This window comes from Miscanthus floridulus, chromosome 4 (genome assembly GCF_019320115.1).
Source record: "Miscanthus floridulus cultivar M001 chromosome 4, ASM1932011v1, whole genome shotgun sequence".
NCBI classification, from domain to species: Eukaryota; Viridiplantae; Streptophyta; class Magnoliopsida; order Poales; family Poaceae; genus Miscanthus; species Miscanthus floridulus.
This window is the reverse complement of record NC_089583.1, coordinates 74,665,368-74,682,071: the sequence shown is the minus strand read 5'-3', so window position 1 is coordinate 74,682,071 and position 16,704 is coordinate 74,665,368. Positions and strand designations below refer to the sequence as shown.

The 16,704-nt window shown below is 52.6% G+C and overlaps 1 protein-coding gene and 1 pseudogene across 10 annotated transcripts; both read left to right on the top strand.

Moving 5' to 3' along the window:
• The first annotated feature begins 5,120 nt into the window (after positions 1–5,120).
• On the top strand, positions 5,121–12,729 carry LOC136549817 (uncharacterized). Of its 10 annotated transcripts, none has more exons than XM_066541234.1 (7): positions 5,127–5,936; positions 6,526–6,622; positions 8,284–8,423; positions 9,280–9,347; positions 9,432–9,591; positions 11,673–11,769; positions 11,849–12,729. In XM_066541234.1, the coding sequence occupies exons 1-5, from the start codon at positions 5,934–5,936 to the stop codon at positions 9,538–9,540; spliced, it is 417 nt and encodes a 138-aa protein (XP_066397331.1). In that variant the 5' UTR covers positions 5,127–5,933; the 3' UTR covers positions 9,541–9,591; positions 11,673–11,769; positions 11,849–12,729. The 10 variants fall into 10 exon arrangements, 8 of the variants coding, with proteins under 8 accessions (XP_066397335.1, XP_066397334.1, XP_066397333.1 ...); XM_066541233.1 differs by having other exon boundaries at positions 11,668–11,769; XM_066541238.1 differs by having other exon boundaries at positions 5,121–5,936; positions 9,288–9,347; positions 11,673–12,729.
• Positions 12,730–12,793: 64 nt separating this feature from the next.
• LOC136549816 (probable inactive receptor kinase RLK902) lies at positions 12,794–15,053 on the top strand (annotated as a pseudogene).
• Positions 15,054–16,704: the final 1,651 nt, after the last annotated feature.

Sequence of the window (16,704 nt, the reverse complement as noted above, 5' to 3'; positions counted from 1 at the left end):
AGATCCGGTCTTACCGCCCACTCCCTCCTCATTAATTGCGCGTGCAGTTACGTCCCGTCGACTGACGCCACGTCGCGCCCAACCGCAGCAGCAGCAGGCGCCGTTTCACCTCCCCGAAAAAACTGCCTCAAAAGGCGCGCCTGCCGTTGCTAACCGCAGGGAGAGAGGTAACCCCCACCCGATTCCTTTCAGACAAAGGAACCAGGCACCGAGCCCGTTACGGTCCAGGGGTTCGAAGGCTGGGCCCTCAGGGGTTTCGACAGCCGCCCCAGGACAACAGAGTCAGGGGCGACTACGGGCGAGCCTATGCGAGGCCGAGGCCCAAGCAAGCGAGACGCTTGGGATGCCCTGTGTCGTGTCCGAGACCGGCAGGGAAGTCTCCGAATGGGATCCCACCGTAGGGAGGCACCGAGCCACCGAGGCCCAGCGAACGGCCTCGGCACCCACTAGAGAAACCCTCCGGTACTCTTGGAGCGCGTCTCCGGACCGCTAGCCGACCCCCAGCGAACGGGGTACGGGCCTCCACTCGGACTTACCCGATAACAGCTCACCGGAAATGCCGTCGCTCGCGCCCACCGAGGGTAGCAGTGGCATCTTCCACCCCTCCTTCCGAGCGAAAAGGAAGCGCGAGGGTCGAACAAAAAGTCAGGAGAATCCCTGACGGCCCTCTTGCTCCGTGCAGAGGCTAAGGGACTCTTCCTGCGACACATTGCCGAATCCCAGCGACTTGGGCTCGCACACGAGGGGGCTCGGCAATACAAACCCTCCTTCCGAGCGAAAAGGAAGCGCGAGGGTCGAACAAAAAGTCAGGAGAATCCCTGACGGCCCTCTTGCCCCGTGCAGAGGCTAAGGGACTCTTCTTGCGACACATTGCCGAATCCCAGCGACTTGGGCTCGCACACGAGGGGGCTCGGCAATACAAACCCTCCTTCCAAGCGAAAAGGAAGCGCGGGGGTCGTTCAAAAAGCCGGAAGAACTCCTGACGGCCCTCTTGCTCCGTGCAGAGGCTAGGGAGCTCCTTCTGCAAAAAGACGCCGAGACCCCGCGACCTAGGCTCGCACCCGAGGGGGGCTCGGCAGTCAGACCCTCACACGCGAGGGGCGAACCAAAAGCCAGGGGACCTCTGACCGCTCTCTCGCTCCGCGCGAGAGACTCGGGGGCCCTCCTGCAACTTTGCCGAGACCCAGCAGCTCAGGCTCGCACACGAGTGGGCTCGGCAAACAGCCCCCCCCGTCCGAGCGAAAAGGACGGGCGGGGGACGGGCCAAAAAGACGGGAGGACCCCTGACCGCCCTCTCGCTCCGTGCGGAGGCTCGGGGGCTCTTCATGCACCCGAGATAAAGACAAGCGACCCAAGCCCGTTACGGTCCAGGGGTTCGAAGGCTGGGCCCCCAGGGGTTTCGACAGCCGCCCCAGGGCAAAAGAGTCAGGGACGACTACGGGCAAGCCTGTATGAGCATGCCTTGTGTCGTGTCCGAGATCGGCAGGGAAGTCTCCGAATGGGATCCCACCGTAGGGAGGCACCGAGCCACCGAGGCCCAGCGAACGGCCTCGGCACCCACTAGAGAAACCCTCCGGTACTCTTGGAGCGCGTCTCCGGACCGCAAGCCGACCCCCAGCGAACGGGGTACGGGCCTCCACTCGGACTTACCCGATAACAGCTCACCGGAAATGCCGTCGCTCGCGCCCACCGAGGGTAGCGTGGCATCTTCCACCCCTCCTTCCGAGCGAAAAGGAAGCGCGAGGGTCGAACAAAAAGTCAGGAGAATCCCTGACGGCCCTCTCGCTCCGCGCAGAGGCTAAGGGACTCTTCCTGCAACACTTTGCCGAGACCCAGCGGCTCAGACTCGCACACGAGGGGTCTCGGCAAAACAAACCCTCCTTCCGAGCGAAAAGGAAGCGCGAGGGTCGAATAAAAAGTCAGGGGAATCCCTGACGGCCCTCTTGCTCCGCACAGAGGCTAAGGGACTCTTCCTGCGACACTTTGCCGAGACCCAGCGACTTGGGCTCACACACGAGGGGGCTCGGCAATACAAGCCCTCCTTCCGAGCGAAAAGGAAGCGCGAGGGTCGTACAAAAAGCCGGGTGAACCCCTGACGGCCCTCTCGCTCCAGGCGGAGGCTAAGGGGCTCTTCCCGCAGCATCGTCGAGGCCCTGCGATCCGAACTCGCACCCACGGGCCCGGCAAACACAATGTAACTCCCCACTCGAAAGAGAAAAAAGCCCCTGGAGAAATGAAATCACTCCTCCAGGGCCTCGGGGGCTACACCCGGCGGGTGCGCTCGCGCGCACCCACCAAAACCTCGAAGACAAAACACCATCCCGACAGGAACTATCAAGAGCCAATTCTCGTCAGAACCTCAGGGGGAGTGCCTCCACTCCCCCCAAGGCTCGGGGGCTACTGTCGGGTACCGCGAGAAGGGGTACCCCAAGCAAGACCCAAAAAAGCAACTGCTTACACTTCGTAAAGATCGGAACCAGCTAAACGCTGCTGGCCTCGGCCGATTCTCCGACTCGCCCGAGGCTCCAAGGGCCTCGGCCGATTCTCCGACTCGCCCGAGGCCCATCGCCGCGGGCCTCGGCCGATTCTCCGATTCGCCCGAGGCCCCCTCGTTACGGGCCTCGGCCGATTCCCCGTCAAAGGCCTCGGCCGGGCCACCGACCCTCTGTACTCGCGCAAGGCGGGCTCGGCAGCGCTCCGCCACCTCTTCCTTCTCCCGTCCCTCTGGCAAAACGTCGTGTCACGACAACTCAGCCAACTGCTGCCCCTGACAACAACCGCACGCCCGGCACAGTACAGCAGAATGGCCGATGGGACAGGAGGCAGGACTGGGCAGGGGTTACCCGCCACTGTACTAACCACCGTGACGCCCATGCCTCACTATGCTGCCAACTCCTGCACCGAGGACAATGCAGCGTGGGAAGCCACATCTGGGCTACTATAGCCTCGGGATCAGTACCCAAGGCCAATAACTCCCCCCAAGGACCTCGACAGTTTGCTTCACGGGCTCGGCAGCCTGAGGGTCCATGACCACCGAGCCCCCCGCGATGGCTCGGCCTCGGCATAGCCGCTGACCCCTACGACGTCATTACACGGCAACCCGCACGTCGCCCGCCATGTCCTGCATCAAGCCGTACTGGAGCCCCACGACGCACAAGACCGAGTACGACCAGCATGTCACTCCCGCACGTCCCATCGAGGCAGCTCAACCACTCCGACAAATCACACGACGGCGCAGTGCAGCGACGTGGCAGACCAGGCGTCCGTCACGTCAGCACCCTGCCATCCACGACGGGACTGTGCAAGGGTTACCGGCTCCTGTGCTGCCTAAACTCCTGCACTAAGGACGGACACGACGTGGGGAGTCAGAACCAGGGTTCCTGTGACCTCGGGGCCAGCGAACCGACCGCTCCGCCCCGCTCGAGACCCCCGATGAGCCTCGGATTCCGCCTCGCCCGAGACTCCCGGTAGGGCCTCGGGCGAACTGGCCATGCTCCGCCTCGCCCGAGGCTGGGCTCGTCCTGCAATCTCGTCACCTCCGCCTCGAAAGTCACTCTGGCAGGCTATCGCATCCAATTAATGCACCCAGCTGCCCTCACTATGAAAGCCACGATCTGCAGTATGCCGCGACAGGACAACGGTCAAATCGCCTTTTTACCATCCCTTGCTGACGATACAGGGCACCGTATCCTGTAGACGCATGTTCGGCACTGTCCCGCCCAAATCAACTATCGACGATGGCCGCCCAGACCTCACATTGCCACCCGCTAAAGGCCTCGGCACAGCAGGCCTCGGCACAGTGGGTCTCGGCCTCAGCGCGATAGGCCTCGACACAGCCTACTACAGCAGCCACCAGGCCTCGGCATTTCACCAAGTCAACAAAAGTACAAGAGCGCAGCATGTCGTCGGCCTGAAGACCATACCGACTAGACATCGACTGGAACTCCCACGACGCCATACTGCTTCAGGGAGCGGAATACGTCAGCAAATAGTAGCCTTCTCATGTACCTCTCGCTTCCTCCTTGTAACTATAAAAGGAGGTAGCCAGGGCCATTTCTGGGGGGGCAGCAGGACAAACACACCGATAGAATCACGCACTTCCACGCCGCTTGGGAGCAACGTCCCAAGCAGTTCGCATCACCCTCGCCGAGACCTGGGGCTAGGCTCCCTCTCTCACTCAGCTTGTAACCCCCTACCAGCGAGCACTCCGGTGCAAGGAATACAAGATCAATCTCTCAGACTGGACGTAGGGCCTCGACTGCCCGAACCAGTATAAACCTTGTGTCTCTTTGCATCACCATCCGGGATTAGGGACACGCAGTACAAATTCACTCGTTGGTTGAGGGACCCCCGGTTCCAAAACACCGACAAAAGTCAACGCGTTTTTGCCCCTGATCAACGCGAATTTGCCCCTGTTTTTACCGTTGACCAGGGGCAAAATCGCGTTGACTTTGCTATAGTTAAGGGCAAAATCACAAAGTTAGAAAAACGAGGGCAAAATCACAATTTCACGTTAAAGTAGGGACAAGAACACAAGAGCCCCTAATTGTTTTGATGTTGTATTTCAAAATATCGCAACATTGTACCTAGGTTTTAATAAAATAAAAAATACCATCGTAACTACATCCCGTTCGGCTTATCTTAAATCCAGCTTGTTCGTTTTTCTCTCACAATATTTCAGTCAGAACAATATTTTTTATTCAATTTCAGTTAAGATTCAGCAAGCCGAACATGACCGGTACTTGTGTGTGTGTTTTGCGAACGTGCCTCGCATGTTTTTTTATTAAGAGGATACAGTAAACACATGTTACAAATTTCCACCGGCTGCTAAACCTAGGCTTATACCCCCAGGCCGAAAGTTACTAGTATACTTTTAAGAGAAATTTTACTACGCTTGAATAAATGAGAGCCCTCCGTTTCCTTAGATCCGGTAGATGAGAAACCAGACGGAAGGAAGTGGACCGGAACTAAGGAGTACGCGGACCCGGAACTGATTTTTAAATAAATGCGGAGGGTATAACAGTATTTTGACGTCTCCGATGCCGCTTCTTTGAATCAGAAAATGAACTCCTCATCGCACAGAAACAGGAGCTGCTTCTCAAATCCGCGCGCGCGCGCGCTCTCTCTCTCTCTCTCTCTCTCTCTCTCTCTCTCTCTCTTATATCGTCTCCCGGAGCTCCTGGCGGGCGCGGGTGGTCACCGGCGCGCGGCCTCCGGTGGCTGGCGTGGGGGCTCGCCGGCGCGCGCCCCCCGGTGGGCAGGCCCCGCATCTCCCTCCCTCTCCTAGCGCGATATCGTCTCCTGCAGCTCCTGGCGGGCGCGGGTGGTGACCGGCGCGCGGCCCCCGGTGGCTGGCGGCGGGGCGGGATCTCACCGACGCGCAGCCCTCGGTGGGCAAGCCCCGCACCTCCATCCCTATCCTAGCGCGCGGAGGCTGACCAGCGCGCGAGCTCTGGTGCAGCTCCGGTGGCAGCAGCTCCAGGCCTCCAGCTCGGACGGCGGCGCGTGCGCGTCCGAGGTGAGCGGCGACCCAGAGAGCCGGCGTGGCGGGCGCCGACCCTAGGGAGACGCGGTGGTGAAGGCGGCGCCGACGCGACTGGCAGCGAGGCGCGCGGTGAGCCGGCGACCCAGGAGGCGGCGAGGCTGGCGGCGACGCAGTGCTCACCAGCGCGTGCCCCCCGGTGGGCAGGCCCCGCACCTCCCTCCCTCTCATAGCACGCGAGGGCTCACCAACGCGCGAGCTCTGGTCCAGCTCCGGCGGCAGCTGCTCCAGGCCTCGAGCTCGGGCGGCGGCGCGTGCGCATCCGAGGTGAGCGGCGGCGGCTGCTGCTCCAGCTCGAGTCGTCGGCTCAAGTTTCAGCCTCCAGGTCTACGCGAGCAAGCAAGCGCGTAGTCTATGGCCAAGCTTCAGCTCCAGGCATCCGCCGTGGCGAATGGTGAGCTTTCAAGTCTTAAGAGTATCTGTTGCTGCTGCATCTGTCAATTGAAGATTCATGAACACAATGACCTGTGTCAATAGTGTTAGAGCTGTCTACTACTATGTGTTAGTACATTGGATGCACCTATCTCGTATATCTCTTGTGGTTTAGCTTGTCTGGCTTCTTTTTGCCTTGTCTGGCTTCTTTTTGTTGAATTTGTTGGCAATCTCTGGTTACACAGACATTCGAGCTTGACCCTTCGTTCCCTAGGCAGATTATTATTCTTGGCTTGTGTACTCGATTAATGGAAATATGGGCCCTGCAGCTGAGGCAAATGTGAGGGTTCTCTTTTAATTTCTATGATACATTCTGTAGTCCATAGTTATCGGGTAAGTAAGTAGTTTCACTCGAGCTCTGCAGATGAGCTGGCAAGTACCGCCATTGAGATAATACAGGGTAACATTTCGTTAATTGGAGTTGTAACATCATGGCGCCGTAATGAATGTAGAGAAAAATAAAGTTCCCTCTAAATTAGGTGATGATTAATCAGAGCATCACTTTGCTTCTTGTTTCAGAGGCGTCACTAACGAGTTCATGTTATCAACAGATATTTGGGGATCCTGCCGCGGCAGATATTGTGCTCACCTGTGGTGCTGATATTTTGGCCATGGGACTAAATGTAACACACCAAGTAGGTGTATCAGGTAATTCTGCTGCACTTGAGGGTTGCATTCTTTCTGCTCTGGATGTATGTTGCATCAAGAACTTCAGACTTACTAATTACCAGAGCATACACGCACAAGCATAAAGGATTAGAGTATTTTATAGCTGAACACAGTTTAGTTTTTGCATCAAGAAGTTCAGACTTACTAATTACCGGAGCATTCACGCACAAGCGTAAAGGATTTGACTATTTTATAGCAGAACATGGTTTAGTTTAGCTGCCAGGTGAATCACACTGAAATTGACATTTACAAGTTTGGTGCATATCTTACATCAAGGATTGAATTGTCCACTAAATTGTGATGAAGCACACAAAACAAATCTAGGCAGTAGGATCGCTACACGGCTTGCAAATAGAGGAAGGTAGCAATCTTCAGTGGGCTCCAGGTCCTCCATAGCTCCAGGAATCACATAGCCTGGACTCCAGAGGAAGAAAGGCTGGTAGAACTGAAAAGAAAACGAAAAGGAAGGTGAACTAACAGCATGTACGAGACTTCCTAATTAAGAGTAGCTTTGAACGAAACAAATCTGACTAAGAAAATTTTTAGAGAAACTTGTTGCATACCCTTTGACCATTATGGCTGCGTATACGGGCTCATGTAAAACTGGCTGGGAAGGGAAACTCTGCGACTTTCGCGATGCATAGTTGGAGCAACTGTGTTGACATTGTCTGTGCTATTTTGGTGTGTTGAAGCCGTCATTTTCTGTTCATCTTTCCTTGGCCGTCCACGTGTCCTTGGCGCTTGAGATGATTGACCTGGTTCTTTTTTTTGTACCACTGGTGTTCTTTGCTCCAATCTTGTGTTTCTTTCCACCAGTTTGTGAGTCAACTATGTAGACATCTCCATTCGAAGACTTTGCTTCTAGATTGTTGGCCAAATATTCTACCTTCTGAAAAAATAAATAGGAAACCTTTAGGACGTGTTTGCTGAAAATATGAACGAAATAAAAGAGAACAGTAGCCAGGAAACTAAACAAACCGTGATGGGTTGCTTATACGAAGCTCTTCGACTTTTGTTACTTTTTGAATGCAACAACCTAGTACATATCTTTCTTTTGAAAATGTTAATTTGATCCTGAAGACGAAGGCATGACGTTTAGTGAAGTTTTAAATGTATCGAAATAGAAAAAATGAACTGTCAGTTGTAGCTATGCATGCACCTGTGAGAAATTATGACCCATTTGATGCCCATTCCACTCCAGCATGTATTTTATCACAAAAGTGCCACAAGAAGTGCTACATTGTAAAGGTGATCTGTGAATCACCATGTGAGTAGGAGGCAATCATATGTAGAGCATTATACTTACCTGTCCGTTTGTTGGGGAATGTTTGGATAGTCTTGTTTGCGCCAAAGAGTAAGGTTGACTGAATCTGTGATTTTTTCCAAGCCAGTCTCAACAGCTTCCTCAATATACTGGTCAATACACTGTTGTAGGTTCTTCACCGATTGCATATTTCATATTTAGTAAAACCATGGTGATTGAGAACATTTGTGCAAAGAGGTATTAGTGGTAGAGGCAAGTTACCATAGTATTTTTCATTTTCTCATTGCGAAAATGAGGTATAGATGCTAAGGAGTTGAGAATCTAGACCTCCTTGCGATTCTTATTCAGCACTAATAAGCTCCAGTGGCATCCACAGACATTAAAAAGGGCGTACCCAGTGCAGAGAGCTCCCGCTCTGTGCGGGGTCTGGGGAAGGGTGTAAGTGGCAAGCCTTACCCTCGCCTGTGCAATGCGAGGAGACCGCGACTCGAACCCGGGACCTTCCGGTCACAGGCGGTAAGACATTACCGCTTGCACCAGGCCCGCCCTTCTGGCATCCACAGACATTCATGGGGACAAATATCTATCATTGGAAGTATATTAGCTCTCCTAAGTGGAGTGGTTGGTACTAGAAAATATGTATACAAAACACTAGATGCATTGATGCTAACCATTTGTCGTGTTAAACATCTTTTACCAACACTTTTGATACATGACCTTTCCTTTTTAGGATCGAATTCACCATGTTCGCCTGATAACCCTTGGCTTTGGAAAGTGGAAATGAATGCTGTTTTGTCATTTTCTACATTAGCAATGTATGCATAAACATTAATCACCTGCAAAAATTGATAAGAAAACATATAAGCGACAAGGTGGCAAACAATGTACCCACGAGCAATCAAGCATACTTACATCATCATATAGCCATCCATCATTGACATTTCGCTTTAAGAGACTAACTATAAGAAGAATTTGCGCAATATCAACCACAACAGCAAATTCATAACTATGCATGATAAAATATTAAAATGTATTGCATCTTCATCGTCCTTTGTTAGGGTGTAGTCATTGTCAAAACCTGCTAGTCAAACATATTGAATGATGTAGTTAGTCTTGTTCATAGAATTTGTGTTGTGGTTAGAATTCAGAAATGATGTTGAAACAGATCCTTACCAAGATATTCGGTGGAATCAGTTTTGTCCTTGTCACTAGTAAATAAATAATGTGCTGCACTTCGGTCATAGATGTCACGGCCTCCGGTCTTGCGTAGTAGTGGTTTGCTAGCTAGCATTGACTTTCCTCCAGTAGAAGTTGTCCCCTCAATTTTTGCCTCTAACTTGTTGAACGTTTCTGACATTTTACTACATTCTAGAATGTCAGGCTGGACGATTTTGGATGTATGGGGCAATGTTGGATTCTTGGCTGCTGTCTGTTGACCAGGTACATGTTTCTGTGATGTGTTGGATTTGAAAGAATCCTTCACTGGTGTATTGTACTCATTGAAGCTGTGGTGTGTTTCATCAGGGGAAGTTGGAAACATCCTATCGAAATTTGTAAAGGCTTTCTGTTGTTGAAGAGGTGTGCATGTGTTGCCTGGATGCACATCTTTCTGAAAATGAAAAAGGTGGCCTGAGATGGTCAAATGTCTCAATATAGTATGCGGCTGGACTCGTTAATTTGACATGTAAGTATCACCTGTTCATATTGATGACCCTTCATTGCTGAATTTTTGTCGGCGTATGCATAATGAAGTTCCTGCAAAAAATTATGTCTTGTTAAATTTGGACAGGCATATTTGCTAATTTAATATGTGTACAACGCATACCTTCACATCCCTACTCATTTTTCCAATCTCATCTTCCATAGTAGATAGCCTAATACGCAGATCAGCATCCAATCTCCGATCAGCCAACTGTTCTTGTAGATCGAAAATTTTGGCACATACTCTTTGTTCTATCTGCATAACACAGCGCTCCATTGACAGCCGATTTTTGGTGAAGGCGTCAAGTATCATTTCCATCTGGGACAGAAATATAGACGTTTATCATATGAGTTACGATTAACATTAATACAACCAGGGTATTAGAAAGTAGTGAGATGGCTGGTTCTTACTTGTTGGTTAGTCATATTAAACTCTTGAGAATGATCAAGATGGCTGCCCCTTTCTGTAGGCTCTATTCCTTCTTGTCCTATTTTTGGTGCCTGATAACTTGAAGTGTGTCCAGGCTCTATTCCTTCTTGTCCTATTTTTGGTGCCTGATTACTTGAAGTGTGTCCAGGAGGGATCGGTGAAGACAGACACTCAATAACCTTGCATTAGTAATCATATATAAGTGATAGTAATATAAGGCTGCAAGCATAAGACATAGCAGCATGAATTTACCACTCCCCCGTCTATGTTGTCAGCTTCATAAGCATCCATTCTAAGATCTGTGTTTAGCTGATCCCACCGATCCATCAATGGATGCGGCACGGGAGAGTAGGAAACACTGCGGTTGCTGTAAGCATGGACATGCTCCCATTACCAGTACTAATAATGAAACAGATGAACATAGTGAGTCATGTGCTACATATATTGATGTCTGTAATGTAAGCATTTGTCTATATGGTTTCACATAGAGAAGTAGCACTTACTTGCAGTGAAGCCAAATTGCCCTGAAGGTTTTTTTGCTCTTCCTTTTTGAAATTATGTAAGCAGCTCAATAGATTAGACAATGTGAATTGGCCCCAGTTAAAGTGCTCAATGTCTTTCACTCTTTCAACTAGTGCCAAATATTTAGAATGAACATGGGCTTTCGTCGTAGGTGCCAAAATACGTCCGATGGTGTACAAAACAAATTGACGTATGAAGTGATCATCAGGGTACTTGGACTTAGCAATACTCTGCTCAAGAGCCTTTAGAGTAATATGATTCTCACCTGGGGATGGGCTTTTGTATGCATAGAACAATTCTTTATTGATCTCTATATTGTCATGAACTACTATTTCATTGCCATCTATCGGAAGACCCATGATGTGGTATACATCTGCTAGAGTCATAGGAAGGTGAGTACCACCGAGTAAAAATTTCTGAATTTCCATGTTATACCTGCCCACAAGCTTGGACAGCATCGTACGGCGAAGAGTTATTTCCTTCATGTGGAGCATTCCTCCAAAACCGATCTTCTTAATGGCATCCTTGTGTGCATCAGATAGGCCTTTGATGGTCTTGGCGTATCTACTAGGTGAACAAACGACCTTCATATCTCCGCACTGCCAAGATAGGATCTGCAATTAGATAGTCAGTGCATTTTACTTAGCGGACCCCATTTCTTAAGTGTCCGGAAACCAACATATACCTGTGCTTCGGTTTCAGCTTCAATTGTACTCTTTTGAGATGGAGACTGAGCTGCATTCTGATACTGTACTCGCTTAGACGCACTGGTGTCGCCATCCCCGCCTGTCTTACGCTTTGATGTCATTTTTTCTTGCATGCAAGATTTCATTCAACAGTGACCACACTTCTGCTTAAGAAATTGAATGAAGTAAGTTGTATGTGTCGCATATGTGCATATCATTAATACATAGAAAACTGCAACTAGCAATTCAATGAGTACAGAACATAATAGTTATGTATATACTGAAAAAAGAATCTCGTGATTGCCAGATAGATGGTGTTAGCTATGATATTTGATAGTATTGTTCAAGAAACACTGTCAGCTACGATATTTGATAACATTGTTCAAGAATATGTTTTCTTTCTGAACTTGATGATGGACAGGACAGGCACTGAAGCAGTTGCCCCGCGAGAAGGTGCAAGTGGCCACCAAATGTGGCCTCACAGGCCTAGAGGTCGAATACATTGACTCAGCAAGTAGGAAAGGTTTGCAAATCTGATAGCATGTCTGAAGCAAGCATGGATACCATAAGGCACACTAATGCGGTTCACCCTCTCACTGCAGTGCAGATAGAATGGTCTCTATGGGTCAGGGATATTTTGAACATTCTGATGAAGTACAGGATGCTAGGAGCCTAGGATGAAATAGCAGAGTAGTAGTAGCTGAAAACTGCAGTGCTAGCAGCCAAACGCTTCTCGATCTACGTAAAAAATCAGTTGGGTCGGCCCAATGTGTATCGACTCGATGGGTGTACGTTCCGGCGCGAGGAGCCTTTGGGCTTGCGACGTTTTCCCCTCATTCGGATCCGAGTCGTCAATAACTATCACAGACCGCTGACGACGATTACGGAGTATAGAGAGCCGTAGACGCAGCCAAGGCAGCTATACGGGCTACGGTCTTTGGGTTCGTACGACGCATCGCTCGGGAGTCTGTCCTGTACGCGTTCTCTCGCTGTCGCCGACTGAAGAGAAGGAAGCGCCCACGAAAGAAACGGGCCGCCGCACTTCCCGGGGAGACCGGTTCAACGACAGAGCCAGTCCGCCGGCGTAGCTGTGCACGCAAAGATCGCACAGCCGTCCATATCACCACTCTTGATCGACTCGCCGGCCAGCGGCTATCAGTTGCGACGACGACCGGGGCAGGCGGCTATCTGTGCCGACTGCCGAGTCAGACCGGGGTTTATTAGTCACAGTCACAGCTCTTGTATCCTTTTTCTCCATCTCTTCGTGCAGCAGACGCCGTCTCCGGATCCTCAAAGACGTCCAAATGGAAAGCGCCCCGGCCGTGTTTGTTCCCGCCACCAGCTAGCTCGCGCTGCGATCGAGCTGCAGCCACCATCTATCTATCCATCTCCTTCCGTCGAGCTGTAACACATCGGCGTCTGAAAGAAATGTAATCAACGCGCGACGCGATCGCGTATCGTCTCCTTCCTGCAAAACCCCGGCCGCTACCTTCCACACCACCACGTTCCTGTCACCACCGTCGCGGCCAATCCGGGCGGAGCTATATCAGGTCTCTGGACCACTGCGACTTCATCGCGTAACGAATTCTCCTCCCTGTCGCCGCACTGCTCCTGCGCAGACGACGTACGTACGCACCGCGCAGCCCCTTGCACCGATCGATCACTATCCACTCGCCGGTGCCGGCAAATGCGGTGGGCGCCCGGCGCCCGGCGCCAGCGCCGGCCGGGCGGTCTACGTCGTCCTCGTCGCGGCGCTGTCGTGCGCCTCGCTCGTCCCGCGCGCGGCGCCGGCGGACCTCGCGGCCGACCGGGCGGCGCTGCTCGCGTTCCGGACCGCGGTGGGGCCGCGGCTCCCGTGGGACGCGGCGTCGCCGTGCGGGTGGCGTGGCGTCAAGTGCGACCCCGCCGGCGCGCGCGTCATCGCGCTGCAGCTCCCTGGGGAGAGCCTCGTCGGTGCGGTGCCGCTCGGGACGATCGGGAACCTCACGGCGCTGCGGACGCTGTCGCTCCGCCTCAATGCGCTGTCCGGCGGGATCCCGGACGATATCGGGAGCTGCGCGGAGCTCAGGTACCTGTATCTTCAAGGCAACCGGCTCGATGGGCAGATACCGGAGGGGTTCTTCCAACTCCGGTTGCTGCAGCGGCTCGACCTCTCGAACAACCGCATCGCCGGCGGGGTCTCGCCGGACTTCAACAGGCTCCAGAGGCTCGCTACTCTGTACTTGGAGAACAACAGCTTGAATGGCACGCTGCCGTCCAACCTTGACCTCCCGAAGCTTCAACTCTTCAACGTGTCCAGAAACAACCTCACCGGCCCTGTTCCCAACTCGCTCGCCGGGATGCCAGCCAGCTCCTTTGATGGGACAGGGCTATGTGGCGGCCCTCTAGCCCCGTGCCCAACCCCTCCTCCGCCGCCGACGTCTCCGTCACCGCCTTTCTCGCCGCCGCCTCCTCCGGCCGCTGCTAATGGTAGCAACAGCAGGAAGCTCTCCACTGGTGCGATCGCCGGCATTGCTGCGGGTGGTGCCGTGGCGTTCTTGGTTTTGATGGCCGCGATCTTCTTCCTCTGCTTTCGGTGTCAGAGGACAATGGCTGAAAAGTCCGCCGCGGCGGCGGCGGCGGCGGCCGACGGCGACCTGGACGCTTCTCCTGAGTCGGTCACCGTGGCGAGCACGGACAAGAAGAACGCTGCGAGGCGGTCCTCGCAGGCCACGCCGGCCGGCAACGCCAAGAAGCTGGTGTTCTTGGGAGCGGCGCCGGACGCGGCGTACGATCTGGAGTCCCTTCTGCACGCGTCGGCGGAGGTGATCGGGAAGGGGTGGCTGGGCACGACGTACCGCGCCACGCTCGAGGGCGGCGCCGCCACCGTGGCCGTCAAGCGGCTCAGGGTGGCGCCCATCCCGGAGCGGGAGTTCCGGGACAAGGTGACCGCGCTGGGCGCGCTCCGGCACGACAACCTAGTGCCGCTCCGCGCCTACTTCTACAGCCGGGAGGAGACCTCATCGTGTACGACTTCGTGGGCGCCGGCAGCCTCTGCTCCCTCCTCCACGGCAGCAGCAGCGGCGCCGGCGCGAGCCCCGCGCGGCTCGACTTCGCCGCGCGGGCGCGCATCGCGCTGGCTGCCGCGCGCGGCGTCGCGTTCGTCCACGGCGCCGGCGCCCGCTCGTGCCACGGCAACATCAAGTCGACCAACGTCCTCGTCACCGACGCGCGCGACGGCGCCTACGTGACGGACCACGGCATCCTCCAGCTCGTCGGCGCGCACGTGCCCCTCAAGTGCGTCACCGGGTACCGCGCCCCGGAGGTAACCGACCCGCGCAGGGCGTCGCAGGAGACGGACGTGTACAGCTTCGGCGTGCTGCTCCTCGAGCTGCTGACGGGGAAACCGCCCGTGAACTCGGTGCTTGGGAACACCGACGGCGTGGACCTGCCGCTGTGGGTGCGCACGGTGGTCCAGGAGGAGTGGACGTCCGAGGTGTTCGACGCCAGCATCGCAATCGAGGAGCGCGTGGAGGAGGAGATGATGCGGCTGCTGCAGCTCGCCATGGACTGCGCCGACGATCGGCCCGACCGGCGGCCTCGGATGGGCGAGGTGGTGGCGAGGATCGAGCTCATTGTCGAGAGCGCGCTCCTGAAGACCGACGCGGATGACGACTTCCACAGCATTTCTCCATGACCTGCCAGCGTGATCGTTCTTAGCGATTCATTCTTCTCTGTGGTTATTTTCAAATCTTTGGGTGCACTGCACATAGGGCGGTGATGTTAATCTTCAACATGTTCATACATTTGTCATTCTTCATTACAGTATTTCTCTGTGAAGGCATGCTACAGTTGTCCTGTGGAGTTCTTGCGTTCCAAACAGGGACTAATCGATACTTACGCCTATTGTCAGCCTAACATTGAATGTTAGCTGCCGCAAATTGTGGCTGTGGCGGTTTCTGCTATCTTGACACGGTCAGTCAGAGAGTCAGCCGTCTCATTGCTGTTGTTGAGCAGTGCAGGCGTCCGGACGTCTTGAAGGCTTCAAACCTCTGACCTGGCTCAGACGACTGTCGCTACCCCGGGAACGGGAAAGCTGGTCGAACAAGGTCGGCAGTGCGAGGAGACAACGGTTACAGCTTGCTGGTAAACGATTTGAGTTTGATGGTGTGGAAGAGACTGGCATCGTTGCCTAGGTATGTCGTTACGTCCATCGAGTGAGAACGGAATGGGGTGGACGGTTCGTCCTGATCCCAGCTCTGAACTTCGAACATCTGAAAAAACTGAACAAACTCTGAACTTCGGAGAATTTCTGATTGACGTGGTCCAAGATTCGATGCAGGTACAGCATTAAGCTTTTTCAGAACTCAGATACAGAGCTTCATATGGGGTTGCTTGCAGATGCTGGACCTTTCCATGGAAAATATGCTGAATATTTTTTGGTTTTTAAAAAGAGGGACTGTCTACCCATTGTTTGACCATCAGTGCTGTCTGCAGGCGCATTCAGTGCCGAGCATGAGATCTGCATATCAACACAGTGTGTTATGGAGTAGGATACATTTGTACACTGCAATACAGCTGCATTCAAGATACTGTTCAGATGGCAAAGGACAATAAATACGCTTCATGTGGGTTCATATGGAAATTCACACATCTACCTACCAGCGTGTTCACTTGAACTTATCAGCTAATCTACAGTATTTTTCTCTCACAACCAAACAACTTCAGCCGACTTTAATACCGCCCGATCATTCCTTACAGTGCTGAAAGCCTGAAACATTTGCACTACTAACTGCTAAGTGCTAGTAACAGTTAATTTACCGCATAACAGGTTAATCTACAGTTCTGAATGTTGGTAAAGGGAGAAATAAAAGATGCCCAATTTCTAAAGGGGGGAAAGGGTAAATTTAAGGGAACACAAACTATCCTTATAAAAATATTTGCAATATGTAGAGCAACTTGCAACCACTGGCAATCCTGAAATGGAGGTAAGGGGCCCAATACCCAAGAGAATGCAGAACCTTGCATCCATATACGCCCTGTTTGTTTGACTTATAAGCCGTATTTTTTCAGCCAATAAACAGTGCTTTTCTCTCATAACAAATCAGCCAACAGTACTTTCAGCCAACAGGGCAAAGTGTTCACGGGCTTGGAAACAACCGAAAACAAAGGAAAAAGAAATCAACTGTTTTGTAGATGTATCATAATACGATTTTTAGACCGTGAGATTATAATCTGACAGCTTTTATACTTGGGCCATAGCACGCGAGAGAAGCAACTAATAATAGATTTTGGTCCACATGGGTGCTCTAGAAGCACGAACATACAAGCGTAACTTCTGTACTATGTGAAAAATACAGCTATAGAAAAATAATTTTGAAGAAAAAATATGTTACAAAAGTAAGGACAAATTAATTTAAAAATGTCATAAAAATCATCACACTATTTATTATGCCTGTCATGGCTATATTTTTTAAAG

What these genes read in the sequence shown, in the direction of transcription:
- LOC136549817 (XM_066541234.1), top strand. An exon ending in GGACCTTCCGGTCACAGGCG is followed by an intron (nt 8,424 to 9,279) that starts GTAAGACATTAC and finishes ACTACATTCTAG; the next exon opens with AATGTCAGGCTGGACGATTT. An exon ending in GGCTGCTGTCTGTTGACCAG is followed by an intron (nt 9,348 to 9,431) that starts GTACATGTTTCT and finishes GTGTTTCATCAG; the next exon opens with GGGAAGTTGGAAACATCCTA.